The sequence below is a fragment of the Propithecus coquereli genome, unplaced genomic scaffold (assembly GCF_000956105.1).
Source record: "Propithecus coquereli isolate 6110/MARCELLA unplaced genomic scaffold, Pcoq_1.0 Scaffold28, whole genome shotgun sequence".
Classification (NCBI taxonomy): Eukaryota; Metazoa; Chordata; class Mammalia; order Primates; family Indriidae; genus Propithecus; species Propithecus coquereli.
This window is the reverse complement of record NW_012148396.1, coordinates 12,215,193-12,234,712: the sequence shown is the minus strand read 5'-3', so window position 1 is coordinate 12,234,712 and position 19,520 is coordinate 12,215,193. Positions and strand designations below refer to the sequence as shown.

The 19,520-nt window shown below is 55.4% G+C and overlaps 1 protein-coding gene across 5 annotated transcripts in view; it reads left to right on the top strand.

Moving 5' to 3' along the window:
• PLEC (plectin) overlaps positions 1–19,520 on the top strand; it is a 59,231-nt gene that overhangs the window by 8,705 nt on the left and 31,006 nt on the right. The window contains exon 1 of one of the 5 annotated variants that reach the window (XM_012648035.1): positions 12,096–12,200. The exons of 3 other annotated variants lie outside the window; for them this stretch is intronic. In XM_012648035.1, coding sequence (XP_012503489.1) covers positions 12,155–12,200 — 46 coding nt within the window. In that variant the 5' untranslated portion in view covers positions 12,096–12,154. Of the gene's footprint in view, positions 1–12,095; positions 12,201–15,088; positions 15,627–19,520 lie in introns of those variants that run through there. One more of the 5 variants, XM_012648037.1, reaches the window with a different exon arrangement.

Genomic DNA, 19,520 nt, shown 5'->3' with positions numbered 1-19,520 from the left:
GGCTCAAGCAATCCTCCAACCTCAGCCTCCTGAGTGGCTGGGACTACAAGAGTGTGCCACTGTGCCTGGCTTTAAATATACGTTTTATCGAAGTATAACATTTTTACAGAAAAGTGTACAAATTATACATATTAATCCTTCATATCCAAGGGTTCTACATCTTAGGATTCCACCAACTGCAGATCGAAAATATTTGGGGGGAATAAAAACCAATACAGTATAACAACTATTTATTTACACAGCATTTACATCATATTAGGTGTTGTATGTAATGTAGAGATGATTCAAAGTATATGAGAAGATGTGCATAGGTCATATGCAAATACTAAGCCATTTTATATCAGGGATTTGAGCATCCATGGATTTTGGTATCCTCAAGGGTCCTGGAACTGACCCCTCGCTGATACCAAAGGATAACTGTATACCACTAAAATTTCAAAGTTGTCTTGTGGTCAGCACCCAGGTCACGGGACAGAGCTTTTTTAACTCATTAAACGCTCCCTGTGTCCCCAGTTGACCCTGTCGTGACATTTCACACCGTGGATTAGTTTTGGTTTAATTCTGTGTTGTCTTGAGCCAAATCAACTTTTAAAATTCACTAGTCTCCTATTTTATGATCCCTGGATTTTATGCTGTGCTTAGGATGGCCTTTTATAAAAACATCTGCTGAGAGTTTCTTCCAGTACTGGTACATTTTTAAAAATATCTTCATCTTTAATCAGTGTGAAATTTGTTTGGGGCTGAGGTACGCCGGAGACTATGGGTATCATGCTCTCAGGGTCTGGATGTGGGTTCGTGGGCAACCCAGGGATTTTAAACATCTCACCTTCCACCAACTCAGCTTCCTAAAGGCAGGGTCCATGTTCTGCTGAACCTCTCTGGCCCTGTCATGGCAGGTGTGGCAGGTGTGGCTTGAAACAAGTGGATGGATGGTGGGGATAGTTGGACTTTGAGCTGGAACCTGCAGGAATCCTGGCCTGGCATCCCCAGAGGAGCTGCCGAGGAGGGACCCCAGTGGCGGCAACGACTATGGAGAGCAGTCTGGGGTGGAGGTGGTGTGTCTGCAACAGGTAAGGCAGAAGAGCAGGAGTTTAGCTTTGGGCATATAAAATTGGAGATGGCCATGAGATAGGAATGCATGTGCAGACGCCAAGATGCCGGGACATGCCAGACTGAGCTAGGGGAGACCAGGCTGGGGGGCAGTGTTTCAGGCCCTCACTAGGGAAGGCCATGGGCCTGAGCTCTGAGCCTTGGGTCCTCCAGAGTCTAATGGCTGGTAGGGCGAGGCCGTGGGGGAGCAGAGCAGTGTGCTGGGGTGGCACAGGGTCCTGGTGGTGCAGAGAAGGAGGCAGGGCATAAAGAAGCAAGGAAGGACTACCTGGGACGGGTTCTTGAGAGCAGGGTGAGGCCTGAACAGTGCTGGAGACCAGGTGATGAGGTGCATTGACGACCTCAGCAAGACTGCTTGGGGTATGGTAACATTGGAGGTGGGAGGCCATGGTGGGTCGAGCAGCGTGGGAGGGGGGATGCTCTCCAGGATGGAGCAGTGACATGGAGGCTGTGCCACTTGCAGAGCACAGCCTCGTCAGAGCACTGGCCCGAGGTCCCTGGGGAAAGGGCCAGGCTGAGTACTGGGTTATCTCTCTCATTTACCCAGCCACACCTGTCAGGGGGCCATTTGTGATGACTGCTTGTCACTGAGGGCCTAGTGGTTCAGACATGAGGGGTGATTTTCCCAGCAATGAGCTGTTGGGCCCCAGCAGGATGGGAAGATGCAGACAGTGTGCCCTGTGGCCCAAAGGGAGCTGGCAGCAGAGGGGCCAGGGTCAGGCACCTGGAGAAGCGACTCAAGGAGACTGGGGAGGGGTGATGCTGGTAGGGGGCCAGGTGCCCAGATCTGCCATGGCTGGGAGCCAAAGATGATGCCCACAAACCCACAGTAGGCAGGGAGACACAGGGCCTGGAGAGGTCAGCAACTCAAGAGGGGCATGGGCCAGGTTATCTGTAGGGTGGTGGCCTAGAGTAATGGCAGACCAGGTAGAAGGGGAGTCAGGAACTCCCTCTCAGATGATAGAAGGAAGGTATCGGCTTGGAAGACTGGTGATCCCTATAAGATTTTGGACGCAAGCATGCAGGGTCTGCTCCCGCTCCCTTCCCTCTCTTTCTCTACTCTGTGGGGGTTTGGGTCATGGTTTAGCTGCAGAAGGGTCCTCCCAGCTGAACGGTCAGCTCTTGGCAGGGACCTTATTTGCTTCTTCCCTGAGGCAGAAGAGACATGTGCCCAGGATGGGGGTCACTCTGCTGCTCTATCTAGTTCCAGGAGTGGAGGCAGACCCAGGGCCAGTGCTGTAGGAAAGGAAGGCCCCAGAGTGGCATCTGGCTTGGCTGGTCTGAATCTGGGAGATCTTGGGCAGGCAAGTGTGTCAGGTGGGCTGGGGCAGCACCCGGGACAGTGGGGTAGGGAAGGCCCTCTACAGGAGGCACACCAGGGTGGGTCTCAGGGGGCTGGATGCACAGTTTTGCAGGGTGCAGGTGTGAGGCAGCTGGTGGGAAGCAGAGAGAGGCATCCACAGTAGGCTTCTCTAGGTGTGACTTTTATGATCTTTATTCTATCCTTCTTTTGTTTTCCAAATGAGTATGTATTTTGACTTTGAAAATGCATCTTTTTTTTTCACATGGGAAGCTAGTAGAACAGGCACAGGATAAGCCTTAAGAGACACAACTGGGCTTCAATTTTTTTTTTTTTTTTTTTAAGAGACAGGGTCTTACTCTGTCACCCAGGCTGGAGTGCAAACTCCTGGGCTCAGGTGATCCTCCTGCCTCAGACTCCTGAGTAGCTGGGACTATAGGTGCACACTGACCACACCTGCCTAATTAAAGATTTTTTTTTTTGTAGAGATGTACACCCCTCATGTCTGAACCATTAGGCCCTCGGTGACAAGCAGTGATCACAAATGGCCCCCGGACAGGTGTGGCTGGGTAAATGAGAGAGATAACCCAGTACTCTTGCTACATCTCCCAGGCTGGTCTTGAACTCCAGAGCTCAAGTGATCCTCCTGCCTTGGCCTCCCAAAGTTTTGGGATTACAACGTGAGCCACCGTGCCCGGCCAGGCTTTGCTTTTATTATTACCACAGGAACTCATGGTTATTTACAAAATACAGAACACCCCAAAGAACATCCCCTGTTTCAGGTTCCTGTGGCTGCTGTGACAATTCCCACAAACTGGGTGGCCTCGAATAACAGGAGCGTGCTCTCTCACAGTTCTGGAGGCCACATGTTCACAGTCAGGATGTTGGCAGGACCACACTTCCTCTGATGCTCTCTGGGGCAGATTCTCTTCATTGCCTCTCCTAGTTTCTGGTGGCCCTTGGTGTACCTTGGCTTGTGGCTGCATCATTCCAATATCTGCCTCCATCTTCATATGGCCTTCTGTCCTGTGGCTTCTCTTCCACTTCTTGTAAAGACACTTGTCATAGGTTTTAAGGGCCCCACCTGAATAATCTAGGATGATCTTCATCTCAAGATATTTATCTTACATCTGCAAAGACCCTTTTCTCCAAATAAGGTAACATTTGTAGGTTCCACGGATTTAGACATAGACATATCTTTTTGGGGCCTCTGTTCAATCCACTATAGTCTGCCCTCTGGCCCCCCAAAACTGATGTCTGTCCCATGTCCAAAATACATTCACCTTCTCCTGACATCCCCAAAAGTCTCAACTTATAGCATCCCCTCTAAGTCGAAAATTTTAGTGAGGGAGCTTCTCTGCTATGTACAAAACCCTGACACAGAAGCAGATTGTCTACAGATGGTTTGGCCCCAGGTTCTCCACAAACATGTGTTGTGCATTATGGGTGCCTTTTTGGCCATGCCCCCAAAGTCCCAAATCTCATCATATAAATTGTCTAAATCAGGTATGGGTGAGGCTCTGGGTAGAGTCCAGTCTGGGGCAAAACTTTTCTCCATCTTTATAAAACTAAAAAGCAAGCTGTATACTTCCAAATTACAATGTTGGGCATAGACTGGATAGTCCCATTCCAAAAAGGATCAATGAGAAAGAATAAAGGGATCACCAGTCCCAAGCACATCTGAAATCCAGCTGGACAAATTCCTTTAGGTTTCAGGGCCTGGGAATACTCTTGTGTGGCACAGTGCTCTACTCTCTGCACCTGTAGCTCTGCCAGCCTCTGCCTCTGCACCCATGCATGGCTCCACCCCCTGGGCCTGAGGCTCCTGAAGTCATTCTTCCTTTTTTCTTGAAGGGTAGCACATGTTTGCAGCTGACTAATTCTGTCACCCTGTTTTTTGCCTATAGCGTCTCAGAAATCCAACACCTTCCTTCATTTCATCCTGCTTCTGTCCTCTTCAGTACAAGCTGGCAGTGTTTCTGCCAATACGACATTCTCATAAAACTTGTGGGTCTCCCTTGTATGTCACAGGGAGCCAGGCCATTAGACAGGTGGGCTCACCACTGATCTTTTCTGGATAATCTCATCTGTAGTCCTGGCTTCTGCTGAGATGGTTGAATAGACCCAGGAGTCATGCACCTGATCTGTTGATGGAAAGGCTGTGCAGTCACACCTGGGCCTCTCTCTCTAAAGCACACTTTCCTAACAGTGAACCTCCCAGCATTACCATCTTTTGCAATCTGAATAGGCTGCAGATTTCCCAAATCACAAGTGCTGGTTCCTTTTTGCTTAACAGTTCCTCCCTCAGTTTCTTTCTTTCTTCTTGCACTTCACCATAAGCAGCAAGAAGCAGCCAAGCCACACCTTCCACACTTTGCTTGGAAATCTCTTCAGCTAAAAATCCAAGTGCATTGCTTAGGATTCTACTTTGCACCCAACAGTAGAACACAGTTCAGCCAAGTCTTTGTTGCTATCTGACAAGGCTCACTTCTCCCCCAGTTCCTGGTTTCTTTCTAAGGCCTCACCAGCAACATGTGTAACCAACATCCATATTTCCACCAACTGTCTGGTCAGGCAATCTAGGCTTTTTCTATCATGTGCCTCAAAGTTCTCCAGCCTCTGTTCAATACCCAATTCTAAGGCCACTTCCACATTTGAGATGTTTGTCACAGTAGCACCCCACTCCTGGTAACAACATCTGTATTAGTTTCCTGCGGTTGCCATAACAAATTATCACAAACAGGGTGGTCTAAAAAAAAACAAGATTTATTTTCTCATGGTTCTGGAGGCCAGCAGTCCAAAATCCAGGTGTCAGCAGGTCCATACTTTCTCTGAAGGCTCTTGGGAAGAGCCTGCTTTGCCTCTCTGGTTCTCCCATTCCTAGTTTGTGGCTGCGTCACTATAATCCCGCCTCCATGTGTCTCTTCTCGTCTGTCTCTTCCAAGGACACTTTGAGCTAGAGCCCATCTGGATAGTCCAGGATGATCCATCTTGAGACCTTTAACTTAATTACATCTGCAAAGACTCTACTTCCAAGTAAGGCCACATTTACGAGTTCTAGGGATATGGGCATATTTTTTTGTGGGCCACCATTTAATCCCCATCCCAAGTCATCCTGCAGTGGTTGATTGATGTATTATGTTGTGTGCTTGTTTTAAAAAGTGTGCACAGCACTTTTTCGTATTTTTAAATTTATTTATAATTTCATAATTCAATGTTATAAAGTATTTTAGACATATGTAACTTCTTTTTACTTAATGATACAACATGGATATCTTTTTGTGACATCAATTTACAATATTCCTTCGTATGGTAATCATATAATATTTAAATCAATTCCTTCTCCATGGAACATTATTTTTGTTTTTTTGGTATTAGAAGCTGCTGCAATGAACAGCTTTGTAGCCGGATCATTGTGCATGTCTATGACAGTTGTTAGAATTTCTGGGTCAAATGGTTTTCAAAATTTAAGCTTTATTAACACCAAGATATCACTTTTCTCCTATGATATTGGCAAAAATCCAAAAATCTGGATTTCTGGGTTCTGCTGGTGAAGTTGTGGGAACCAGGCCAGTGAAAGTGTCTGTTAGGATCTCTAGACACAGGGTGTGAACGAGCAGAAGACAGGGGCGCCATCCTGGACACCTCGCACTGGAGGAGCTGGGGGATGGGTCCCTGTGCAGAGTGGTGACTCCTGAAGGGTGGGGTCGACAGAGAAGCCAGGGCAGAGGGTACACATGAGATGTCACCGTTTGTGTTAAATGGGGGAAGCCAAGAATCACATTTGTATTTGCTTGATTTTTTCCATAAAGAAATTCTGGAGGAGTAAACAGGAAGCCACTAACAGTGATTTTCACTGTGTGTGTGGGCGGGAAGGGTTCAGGCTGGGAGGGAGACTTTGCACTCTATACCTTCCCCTAGTGTTTGATTCACATGAATATTTTCTATTCAAACAAAATTTTTAAAATAATTTTTAAGAAGCTTGTTATGGGGCTGGGCGCGGTGGCTCACGCCTGTAATCCTAGCACTCTGGAAGGCTGAGGCGGGTGGATCGCTCAAGGTCAGGAGTTTGAGACCAGCCTGAGTAAAAGGGAGACCCTGTCTCTACTAAAAAATAGAAAGAAATGATCTGGACAACTAAAAAAATATACATATATAGAAAAAATTAGCCAGGCATGGTGGCGCATGCCTGTAGTCCCAGCTACTTGGGAGCCGGAGGCAGAAGGATCGCTTGAGCTCAGGAGTCTGAGGTTGCTGTGAGCTAGGCTGATGCCACGGCACTCTAGTCCGGGCAACAGAGCAAGACTCTGTCTCAGAAAAAAAAAAAGCTTGTTATGTATCGCAGTTGAGTCCCCCCCAGGTAGTGCCTGTGAGGCGACTCCTTGCACCTGTGACAGCTTCAGACAATGGAACCTCACCAGTCTGATGTGGAATTGTGGAAGTGAGTCAATGAAGCAATTGTTAATGGAGTCTTCTTGCGGAGCCAGAGGGAAGGCCAATCAGAACTGCAGTGCATAGGTTAACTTGCAGAGTGCTGGTGTCTGTGAGGTTGGACCTCTGTGTTCAGGAACCTGATTCTCCTTGTGGAGCTGGGGCTTTATGCACTCAGGGCTTTCCGTGCTTAAGTTCTGACCAATTGTTGTTTATCTTACTCTAGAGAATTTCGTTTCTTGCACTTCTGATAAAGAGTTTTTCCTGTTGTATTTTCCTAAAAAATTATTGCTGGCCTATAAGAAATCTCTTGGTTCGGCAGGGCGTGATGGCTCACGTCTGTAATCCTAGCACTCTGGGAGGCCAAGGCGGGAGGATCACTCAAGGTCATGAGTTCAAGACCAGCCTGAGCAAGAGTGAGACCCCGTCTCTACTAAAAATAGAAAGAAATTAACCGGACAACTAAAAATATATAGAAAAAATTAGCCGGGCATGGTGGCGCATGCCTGTAGTCCCAGCTACTTGGGAGGCTGGGGCAGAAGGATTGCTTGAGCCCAGGAGTTTGAGGTTGCTGTGAGCTAGCCTGACGCCATGGCACTCTAGCCCAGGCAACAGAGCAAGACTCTGTCTTAAAACAAACAAACAAACAAACAAACAAAACAAAAAAAAGAAATCTCTTGGTTCTTTTAAAAATATATTTGAAGCCAGCCCCTTCAATGACCTCTTTTATTAGTTCTAATGAGTTGTGAGTTGAGTTTGTGTAGGTGTCCATAGGAGCAGCGCTGACATGTATAAATGCTTTACCGTGTCCTGGTGCTGGGATGAGAGCCAAGCCAGTGCTGTCTCCTTTCATGTTCACACACCCTCACTGGCCTTGAGAGGCCCTTGCCTCTGGGAGGATGCCCTGGTGGCCTTCAAAAGACATTCTCATGTTAAAAAGTGCACTGTCCTTCCTCAGTTACTGGTCCATTTTAAAAAATCAGAAATGCTAGTTGATTTTTATCAAATGAGTTTTCAGCATTTTTGAGATCAGTATACAGGTGTTCTCCTTTAATCTACTGGTGTAGTAACTATATTAAGAGTTCCTGGGATGTACATCATTCTTGAACTCTAAGAATTCATTTATCCAGGTGTTGGGAGTTGCAAAAATAAGAAAAACAAAACAAAACAAAAAAATTCATTTAGTCTTTCACCCCATATTTCATGTGTGACACACCTTTGTGTCCAGTGCTGGGGTGAGACAGCCACCCCAGGGGCCTACACAAGTGTCTCAGCATTGGTGCCATTCCTGCTGGGTGCCTTTCTGCAGAGGCCTAGAGATGGGGTCCACCGTGCCACAGCAGAGAAGATGCCTGTGAGGCCTCAAGGAAGGGTGGTGGCAGGGCTGTGGTGAGACCTAGCTTGTGCTTTAAAAGCTCCCAGCTGCTGTGTGCCCATTGCTTGGAGGAAGAGGGTGCGGGGACAGCCAGGAGGCCACCGCTGTCCCTGAGGTGAGCAAGGTGGTGGCCAGGCCTGGGGTGATGGCGGACACAGTAGGAAGAGGATGGGTTTGAGAGAGATTTGGGAATGACAGAGCCTCCCAATGGATGGGACATGTGGGTAGGACCCAAGACCTTCCCCCCAAATAGGTTTCTGATGGGCCTCTGGTGTCACGATACTCTTGTACTGGGCCGCAAGGGCAGAGAGGTGGATGGGATAATCTCTGTGCCCTCACTGAGCCCCCAGGAGCCCTGGCAGACACCCCACCCAGCAGTGTGGGGGACCTGGACCACAGGCTCCCAGGAGCCCACAGGGCCGCTGGCCAGCACAGGGGTGGCCTCCCTGTTGGAGGAAGGCTTCGCTCCCACCTGTCCTGCAGGTCTGCAGAGGTGGAGGCTGGTGCTGGGCCAGGGCTGCGGGGAAGAGGCCCAGTGGTACAGGGGGTTGGCTCCTGTGGTCCTGAGCAGGTACAAGCAGGAAGCACAGCAGGGAGCCATATGTCAGGAGGGAATGTCACCTGCAGGAACAGTCTGTGGTGGGTTTTCACTGGGCTTGGTCTCCCCTGGGCTATCATGGGGGTCCCTGAGTGGAAAGTATCTGTTGGCAGGGTCTCCAGCTATCAGAGGTCACCCCTGCACAGGACCAGCCAGATCACCTGCCCACTGGCCTGCTCCACTACCACCAGTGAGCCCCAGCAGGGCTGGCCGCCATGGGGATGAGGGCAGGTGTGAAGATGAGGGGCCCTGGGGGGAGTGCAAAGCTGAGGGCAGGCAGGGTGGTGGTGGGCAGGGCCTCAGGAGTGGGACCATCCCACGTGCACCTTGGGTATGTAGGGCAGAGTCAGGGCCCCCTCTCCTTGGCCTGGGCCTGGCCAAGGCTACGAGGGTCTAGGGGACTTATGAAGAGGGGGTTGCTTTGTGCCAAGATAGAGGGGCTGGGAAGGAGGGAGAGCCTGTCTGTGGTATCTGGGCGTGGCTCAGTTTCTGGGGTCCCAAGGGTGTGAGTTGCCTCTTGGAATTTGCAGAAAGCTTTGAGAGGGTTTGGCCTTGTCCAGGGTGTAGGTCCTTGGCCCAGGTGACCTGGTGGGACCCTAGTTGGGCAAGGGGGAGCTGTGCTGGGTCAGACTGCCCACCCTCTGGAGGGGCCCACAGGTGGCCAGAACAGAAACTGGAGGCTGAGGGTTCTCCTGCTGCATCTGGTGGTCAGCCCGGCTTCCGCTGGGGGTTCCCCCAACTCATAGACCTACCTACTTTTTCAGTCAAATTTATTTGTGACCCATGAATTGGTTACCAGGGACCGGAGCAATGAAATTTCCAGAGCAGTAAGGGTGGGAAAAACTGAGGGGTTGGGGGCTTTGCTTCTCATTCACCAGAGCTGGGTAATCAGGGGTATCCAGCTTCCTCTACACCTGCTCCCTTTGCCCTCATCCTGCCTAAATCTCTCACTTCCAGGCCCTTCTCCACTGCCAGCCTGGGACCTGCCTTTCCTGCTAAAATCTCTGAGTGTAGCTCTGTCTCCAGCTGCCCCCTCTTGGCTGTAGCCACCCCCCACATTCTTTGGTGTTGGCTGGACTTGCTTTCTCTTGCCTCAGGGCCTTTGCAGGTGCAGCCTCTCTTCCTTTGCTGGCTAGCTACAGCCTGTATTTCCATCCCCACTTAGCTGCCCCTCCCTCTGGGAAGCTTGTGCTAAGGAAGAACCAAGGAGCCAGCTCCCATGTGCCCTGCGGAGCCTTTCCCAGGGTCCTGTAGCTGCCACCACTTCAAAGGCTGCACTGTGTAGCCACAGTTCCAGGCAGGCTGAGCAGGACCATCTCAGGGGCACCTTCACTAGACCTTCTAGGTGCCTGAGCTTGTCTAAGAGACCCTTGGTTGCATGCAGGTGGCTGTTCACAGGTGGGCAGCTCTACTGGAGGGGCATGTTACAGGCAGGGTCAGTGCATGGAAACCTGGGGCGTCCCTTCTCTTAACAGTTTCTGCCTTCACTTTTTCATTAGCTTTAAACCAGGATCTTATGAAGTACAATTTTATGCACTTAAAAAATAGAAATAGCGCTGATTTTTTGTTTGTTTTTAGCTGATCCAGACCACCAGATTTTTTTTAAACATATGAGCTTTTCCATAGTTTTTAGATGTGCTTATAAATACCTATTAGTTTCATTTGAGTTTAATAAGGAAGTACTGTTCACTTGCAGACCAAGTTTAAGTTTATCCAGAAGTAGCTTAGTAAAAAGTAACTAGGAATTTGGGTGTAAGGAGTCATAAAATTCTGTTTTAATTTCTCACTTTACCATTTACCTACCCCAAGTTTGGCAACTGGTGTTTCCTTAGACCCATCCTGCCCTGGGCTGCTTAAGTCCCAGGGAGGGCAGGGATGGGAACGAGAAGCCCAGAGCTGCTAGTCTCCAGTCTGGGGCTGGCACTGGCCACTGCTTTGCCCATTAGCCTGTACCTGTGGGTGCTGCCTGTGCACTCCTGTGCTACCACTGCGTCCTCCATCCCAGCCCAACCTGGCACACAGCTGCCTGCCTGAAGAAAGGGTGGGCACTTGCAGGAGGTGGCCTGGCTGGACAGGGGACTTTGGGTGAGGTCAGAGGAAGGGCCTGGCTGGAGACTGAGGCAGGCTGGCCACTTCCCATGGAGGCTATCTTGCCTTCCACTGCCCGGCACAGAGGGCCAGGGTAGAGCACAGTCTGGGGGCTGAGGCTGAAGGAGTGCCGTGGTGTGGGCATGGCCTACGTGTTCCTTTATTTATTCCTGCAGCACAGTGAGTCAGGCAGAGCTGGTCTCACATTGTCCCCAGGAGGCAGGCAGTGAAACACTCCACTCCCCGCCAGCTGCCCTGTCAGCCATTGGGGTGGTTAGATCAGGAGCAGCTGCCTAGGGTCCCCAGTGGTGGTGGGGAGGTGTGGAGGTGGGACCCTGCAAGGAGCCGCTGTGTCATCCTGGTGGCAATGGAGATGGTGACAAGTGGACAGACTGGGAGGTGGAGCCAACAGGACCTGTGGGGCTGTGTGTGGTGATGACCTAGGGTTTTGGCCTGAGCCACTGGGTGGTGGATGGTGGGATACCCACGAAGCTGGGAAGAGAAGGTCATTCTAAGGCCAGCTTAGTTGGGATTTGCTGAGTGGCAGCGGCTAGGGTGCAGGTGGGAGCCTGGAGGGATATGTCATTTTGGGAGTATAGAGAGTATCTTGAGCCATAGAACGTGGTGAAGTGACCCAGGGAGCATGTTGGTGAAGGGCTCACGGAAACCAGGGGAGAGGGCACAGGAAAGGGGCGCTAACTTTGGGGTGTGGGAAGTAGGGAACTGGCTGTTCCTCTTGGTGAATCGTGGCTTGTCCTTGGTCCTGGGGGCATGACTGCAGACAGTCCCCCAGCCCCAGCCCTGGAGAGGGGCTGGTTGAGGAGGTCATTGGGAGATCCGGATGCGTGAGTGTCTCCTGCAGGGAGTGGGTGGCGGGGTCTTCGAGGCCATGGACAGGCCCTTTCACGTGCGTTTCACAGGCATGGCAGTAGAGGCAGGGGACTTTGAGGTGGACCGTCTGAGTGCGCCTGGATTCGGCCTGGTTTCCTGGTGGTCCCGCTGGAGTTAGCGGGGTCGCATGCCCCAGAAAAACAGCCTGGAAAGGAGGGGTGGGGCGGTGCCTGGCCGGGAGCATGCGCCCGGGACAGTCCTGTGCGGAGCATTGATTAGCCGAAGCCCCGCCCCTGGCCAGCAAGCCCTGCCCCGCACCTCTGGGCTCCTCCTCAGGCTGCGGCGCTGGCCCCGGCAGTGCAGTGCGGGGCTGGACTCCGCGTGGCGGCGGCCACGCCGCTCTCAGTCCCCCAGCGCTGATATGGACCCCTCACGAGCCATCCAGCATGAGATCAGCTCCCTCAAAGGTGGGGTCCGGGACTGGGCCCGAGCTGGGGGGCGCGGACCACGCAGTGACCTCTGGCTGAGTGCAGCCTCTGCAGGGTGGCGGTCAGGGTCTGCCGCCCCAGGAGCAACTCTGGGGAGCTGAGCTGGAGCCCCAGGAGACCCCAAGCTCATCCTCACCAGGCTCCATCTGGTGCGGAGTCCTCCCTGGGCCGGCTCCAGAGGCAGGTCTGCAGCTTTGCGGGGAGTGTTGGGGGCGGGGCCAGGGCCGGTGGGAGCTCAGCCTTTCCAGCCGGGCGGCCCTTCCTCCTGGCCAGCTTGCGGCTCAGGGTAGGGCCTGAGGGTCACTGTGCAGAGGCGCCGGCCGGCTGGCCCTCCCCCCGAAAGTCTACACTGCGGCTCTTTGTCCTGGGGTGGAGGGGAGCTGGGGGCTGCCCAAGAGCCCTGACTGGTTGCCCTGGAAACCTGAAGGGGGCCTGGAATGGGGGAGGGGAGAGGAGGGGGCGGCCCAGCCCACACCCTAGCCCTCATAGTGCTGAATCAGCTATTGCAGGGTGGGGGCGGGGCAGGGAGGGGGAGTCCTCCCGCCCTGTTAACCTGGGGGGACGCCTCGACCCTAGAAGGTGGTGGAGGGAGTGAGGAGGTGTGCCGCAGGGGCGTGTGCCGCAGGGGGCGTGTGTCTGAGCTGGCGGGGTGGCGGAACATTCTGCTCCACTCCTCCCTGCTCCCCGCATGCCTGCAGGTTCCCTGGCTCATGGGAGGGGACCCCACCGAGCCCCGCCCCCTTTCTCTGGAGCCTGCAGCTGCTGCCCTCTCCTGCCTGAGGTTGGCAGGGGGAGAGACACCTGGGGGGTTAGGGCCCCAGGCAGGGCTGTATAGGAGGAGAGACCTTAGGCTCAAGTGCTTAGGGACCTTGGGTATGGCTTGGGATCATTTTGGGACAGTGTAGGGGCTATGGGTTGGTTTCATGGGGCATTGGAAATTTGGGGGTTAGTTTAGGGAATCATGCTGGGAAGATGGCATGGAGGTATGGGATGGGCATGGAGGGAGTGCAGGGGATCAGTGTGGGGGGGGGCTGAGAGACAGGCTGAGAGAAAAGGAACATCTGTGGTCACAGGGCTGGACCGGGCCACTGGACTGAGGGAGGCCTGGATCCCAGCTGTTGTACGTTTCCAAGCTACAGCCCTGGTGGTGTGGAGGGTCTACAGGCACTGTGGGGCTGAGGGTGCATGGCAGCTGCCTGTCTGTCTCTCTGTGTCTCTTGAAGTGGCACTGCACCCTCCTAGAGCAGGTCTCCTCAAGGGGCTGGCCCCCCATTCCTGCATGGGCCTGGCTGGACGGAAGGGAGAGTGGTGCCAGTGCTGCAGTGAGTGGCCTGGCAGGCGGGCTTTGGGAGCAGTTGGCTGTGCCTTCAGGGTTTCCACGCTCTGTGTGTGTGTGTGTGTGTGTGTGTGTGTGTGTGTGTGTGTGTTTGGAGCCTGCACCATGGCGCCATGGCGACGGCCCCATAAACCCGCCCCCACGCACTGCTCCTTGGCCGCCTGCCTGCCTGCTGGCCAGTGCCTCCCACCTCGAGATCCCCCACCCCCGCCCTATTTATAATCAGTTCCTGGGCTAGCCCTGCTTGGTGGGAATGGGTGTGTCAGCTTGTGGAGAGCACGAATCCGGGTGGGGGTTGATGGGGCACAGCATGGGAGAGTTGGGGTGTTGGGTGGGGCCCAGGCTATCCTTGGTTGGACCCTCAGTTGTGGGGGTTGGAGGTGGTGACGGGTGTGGCTGGGCCAGACTCCTAGGGCCTTACAGGGCCGTTTCCTCTTCCTTTCCCTTGGGCCTCTGACTCTCTCCTGCTGTGGCGTTCCTCTTGCCTTAGTCTGTCTAGCTAGACCACAGGCAGGCACTCTCGGTGCCCAAGGTGGGAGTCTGTGTGGGCGGCAGGGACTGGGTGACTTTGATTTCCTGCAGCAGCCGTAGTCTCTGGCCTCTGACAGCTAGCCTGGGCTGGGGGTGGGTAGAGGCCCCAGTCAGAGCCCCACCTTGTGCTCTTCTCAGCATGCCCTGGGCTCAGAGTGGCTGCGGTGTTTCTGGGCCATCCCTATTCTGGCCTGGAAGGGGAAGTGTTAAATTGGGTGGCCACTGCCTCCAGGCCCAGCCTTTGGAGGTGGGGGCTCTGTCCCTTTGCCTGTCTGACAGACAGCAGCAGGGGTGCCTACAGCCCGCCTGTCCACGTGCTTCAGCAGTGCCCTCTGCTGCCCCCTCGGATTTCTGCCCCTCAAGGCCCAGCTTCTTCCCATGTCCTCCCTTAGACTTCAAGTGCCTCCTTTTCAGAGCTGTGTGAAGCCACGATGCCCTGGAGTCAAATCTGTGGTGGGCTCCCTGGCCTGAAGACCCCCTCCCACCCCCCACTCGATCTGCCACCTTTTTCTTTAGATTCTTGGTCCATATCTGCTCCCTGTTCCCCACCACCTCCACAGTCTTAGGAATCTTGAAGGAAGTTGTTTAGAAACTGATGTAATTTGTGACGTTGGAGCCGTGGGGCCTGGGAGGGGAAAGGGGCAGCAGCTGTGGGGGTGGCCGCTGCCTTGAGGTGCCCCCAAGTCTGTGAGGGGCCCTGGTGGCTGTGGGTGGGAGGGGCCGCCCATGCTGCTGAGTCAGAGGGGGCTGGCCCAGCGTCCTGGAGGGCGGGCGGGCGGGAGGCTCGCACAGGCGGTCAGGCAGGCAGCAGTGCCGGCTGGAATCGAAAGAGCCAGGGAGCCAGGCGCCGCAAACCACGCCATCCCAGAGCCCGTGCCTGAGCCTGCCTGCCCTGCAGTGGACCTCTGTTGCACCCTGTGCCAAGGGAGCCTCCTCAGGCCTCCTCGCTGTGCCTTGCTGGCCGCCCTCGCCCGTGGGCACACCCGGCTCCCCGGCAGCCATGGTGGCTGGCATGCTCCTGCCGCTGGACCAGTTGCGGGCCATCTACGAGGTACTCTTCCGTGAGGGTGTGATGGTGGCCAAGAAGGACCGGAGGCCTCGCAGCCTGCACCCCCACGTGCCCGGTGTCACCAACCTGCAGGTCATGCGCGCCATGGCTTCCCTGCGGGCTCGGGGCATGGTGAGGGAGACCTTTGCCTGGCGCCACTTTTACTGGTACCTCACCAACGAAGGCATCACCCACTTGCGCCAGTACCTGCACCTGCCACCGGAGATTGTGCCTGCCTCTCTGCAGCGCGTGCGCCGCCCTGTCGCCATGGTGATGCCTGCACGCCGCAGCCCCCATGTGCAGGCTGTGCAGGGTCCCCTGGGCCCCCTGCCCAAGCGGGGGCCGTTGCCGGCTGAGAGCCCTGCCCGTGAGGAGCAGCGGGTGTACCGCCGGAAGGAGCCTGAGGAGGGGACACCTGAAACCCCTGTGGTGCCTGCCACCACCCTGGGGACCCTGGCCACACCAGGCCCAGAGCCTGCCCCAACCACAGGTTAGCTGCATCTTGGCCCCAGCTCATGAGGGGCAGGAAGTGGGGGGCTCTGGCTGTCAGACGCCCAAGCTGAGGTCTGGTGGGCTGGGGCAGGCAGCATGTGTGCAGGAGCTTTACTCGTGCCGGCAGGTGGCGCCCTCTCTATCTGAGGGTGCTGGGTGGGCTGGTCAGTGGACCCATGTGGCTCCTCCTTCTGGGCTGAGGACTTTGGGGTGGGTCAGCCAAGGAGGGGCTTGTGGGCTGATGCCAGCCCATCCCCAGGCATACCCCAGGGCTGGGCGCAGGGCCTGAGGGGCCAGCTGCTGGCTCACCCCTGCCCGTCTCCCCAGCACTGCCTTGGCCTTTGTCCCCTGTCACTCCTCTCCCTGTCCCAGTGGCCTTTCTGCCTGGAGGCCCCTCTGCACAGAGGTAGGGGTGTGCAGAACAGGTGCTGGCTTGGGACAGTGTGGCCTGGGTGAACTGCTCCACTTCTATGAGCCTGCACAGTGGGGCGACACCTGCCCCAGGTGTTGGCTCAGGTTCAGTATTGCACAGAGAGTGTTGGGCATCACCAGCAACCAGGTGCTTGACCAGCGTGGGGGATGGCCCTGGGTGGGATGGGGAGGAGAGCAGACCTCAGAGGCTAGGCCCTGGGCAGAGGCTAGGGCTTGGCGGGTTCTGGCACAGTCAGGTAGGCCCCTCTCAGGTAGGAACCAGGTCCCAGAGGGTGGGACAGGTCCTGTCGTCCCTCCCAGGGACCCCTCATTCCGTCCCTTCTCTGTGGCCTCCTTCTGTCCACTGTACCTGTGCAAGCAGGACCCAGGTGGGCAGATGTGTCCTATGCAGCCCGAAGCCCTCTCAGGTACTCCCAGAGCATAGTGCCCTCAGTGCCAGCTCAGGGCAGCCTGGGTTCCCCAGCACAAGGTAGGCTTGGCCTCCACCCCTCTCTCTGTGGCTCGCCACTGGGGGAGAAACTTGTTCTCTAAGGGATGGGGAAGGGACCTGGGCTGAGGCTAGCAAGGTGGGCAGGGGCCTGCCAGGAGAATGGGATGAGGGGACCCGGGTACAGGCCCAAGCTGCTTGGGGTACAGCTGCTTGTGCAGGGTGCTGAGCGGGAGCCCCACTTCTGGCTGGCTTGTTCTGTGGGAGCCCATCTGGGAGGGTCAGTGAGGTTGGGGGGGTAGGGGGAGGGCAGCCTCTGGCTCTCCCCATGCCTCTGGCAAGTGGTGTGGCCTCTCTAGCTCCTCTATAGGCAGTGACATTGTCTCCCAAGTGGAGCCATGAGACGAAAACCGCTCTGCTGGGCGTGTAGTCAAGGCTCTGGTCCCCTGGCTTCCCCTCCCCCTGTGCCCCTGCCTACTCTCAGCCACTTGGCAGACCAGCGCTCTCCCCATCCTTGGGCCCTGGGTGTGGTGAGTGCGAGCCCCTCCCCTCTTCTCTCCTTCCTTCCTTGTCTGTGGCCAGGCCGGGCCAGCTGGCCAGCAGTTGGCAGCAAGGCCAGGAAGGGGGGACTGGGTGTGGCCACAGCAGGCAGAGTGGAGGGCACCCCCCCCAACCCGTGTCCCCTAGGAGGTGACTCAGTCTTCCCTTCCGAGCCACAACCGCCAGTGGCAGCTCACAGTTTCCAACAGGAAATGAGCTCCAGCTCCAGGCTGAGTCAGGGCCAGCAAGCATGCACCCCACCATGCCCCCCACCCCCCACAACCTCACAGGGTGGAGCTTGGGGCAGGGGGCTGAGGGAGGGCTAAGGCTTGGGTGCTGGGTGTGGCTCAGGGCCAAGGCTAGGTCCCAGGCCCCTGTCATTGGCAGGGATCATGATGGCTCCACATATAGGTTGGGGCAGTTCTGAAGGCACCAAAAACTGTCCACTTCTCAGAATTTTAAAAAAGTGACCAAGTAATGAGCCACACAGACCCTGTCCTTCCCCATGGCATGGCCCCTCCATGGCGGAACAGCTGGCAGAAGGGCAAGTTCAGGAGCTTGTGGGGTGACTACACTGGTCACCAAAATGGCCCTGGTTAGGAGGGCGGCCTCTGTCCATCAGCTCTGGCTAGGAAGCTGAGGACAGAGCAAGGCCAATTGGGAGTGCCTGCCGTACCTGACCCCTGCCTGTGTGCCCCGTGCCCGCCGACCTGGTGGTCTGCTGTCTCTAGGTTTGGGCCCTGTGGGCCTCTAGGGAGCACATCCATGTGGGAAGGCGTCCACCTGCTTGTTCAGCTACATGCGGGCCAGGGCCGGACCCAAACTGAGCCCTGTCCCAGGTAGCCCCCAGATATGTGGGGATGAGCTGGGTGAAGGGAGAGCTCTGGGAGGTGCGACAGGAGCCGTCAGGGAGGTCCTCCACAGAGGTGCCCTGAGCTGAGGCCTGGGTGAGGGGTGCCGCCCTGCCCAGAGCAGCAGAAAGAGGGAGAGAGGGAGGCTGTGGTGCTGTGTCCGGAGGGCAGGGCGAGGACACCTGGGCTGGCCCTGTGCCTCGGGCAAGGAGTTTGGGTTGACTTTGAGTGGTAGCAAGCTGTTGGGGTGGGTTTTGTATGTGAATTCCATTTACGTTTTGAATAGTAACATTTTCCCTGGTTCAAAATTCAGGGTGAACTGAGAATTGTGTAGAGAAAAGACACCTGATGAACTTTGCCAGAGACATTTTCCACTTAGCAGGGGCCCCTATGTGGACATCAGAGGATACTCTTAGGACTTAACTTCCCTGCGTGACCCTCCATTGTGGAGGAGACACGGAGGTGGACACAGAGCTGCCCTGCTCTTCTTCATAGCTATATGTAGCACCCTGTTTGGAGATGGGACCAACTTTTTGTGATGATCACTAGCTTTGCACGTGGGGTATGTCTATAGACCTCTGGCAGGTTTTTAAGCGGAGTTATGGTGGGATTAAATTTGCATTTTGTCGGGTCCTACAGCAGCTAGGTGGAAAGGGGTGTGGAGGGTGGAAGGCAGAGGCAGAGACAGGAGGTGCCACCCTGGCTCAGGCCAGACCATAGTGCCTGGGACTGAGCTGGTTGTGGGGTCTCGCACAGGAAGGGGCCAGCTTTGGGGACTGGGGAGACATGGGTGCTTAGAAGCAGGGCTTGGGGGGGAGTTTGAGGCTCTGCTTCCACGTGGCTGTTGAATGCCACAGGGCACGTGGGTGCCTGGAATGTGGGTGGGTAGAGTGGCAGGGCTGGGCTGGTGGGGCCTGCAGAGGGAAGGGAAAGCTGTGGGGTGGGCTGGGCAGGGCAGACACATTAGGGAAGACCAGTGGGCTGGGGCCTAAGGGCTCAGGGATCGCAGGCAGGCTGGTTCCCTGCACCCCCAGGCTGGTCTGCCTGGGCTGGTCTGACCCGTCCTGTCGGTCTACACTGGGCTCCTGCTCGCTCACTGAGGGTGGCCATGAGGAGTGAGGAGGAGCCGCTGTTCCCAGCGCTGGGCGGGGAGGCCAGGGCATGAGTGAGCCCTCCCTCTGCCTCCCACCCCTTCCCTCCTTCCTGCCTTGCCTTCCTCTCTGCCGGTGTGAGCGGCCTGGCCTGTGCTCAGCAGCCATGGACAGGTACAGCATGGAGGAGCTGATTCAGCTGGGCCAAGGTAGGGCAAGGCAGAGATGGGGCTGCAGGGGGAGAGGAGAGAGGGAGGGACCCAGGCCTTTGCTGGGGCTGGGCCCTCCCTGGCAGCCTGTGCAGGAGCCCTGGAGGGGCTGCCTTGTGCAGATCTGTCTCTGCCTCAGACCCACACAGTTCTAGTGCCCTCAGATGCCAGAACCTGGGAATACAGGGATGGGCACGGCCCTCTCAGAGTTGCCCCTGTGTGTGGTGTGGGTGTGTGTGGTGTGGGTGTCCCAAAAGCCCAGGCCATATCCAGGTCTCTGTGGGGTGGTAGAGGGGCTGCCCACTGCAGCCAGAGGCACTACTACCTCTGGGAGCCAGTTCT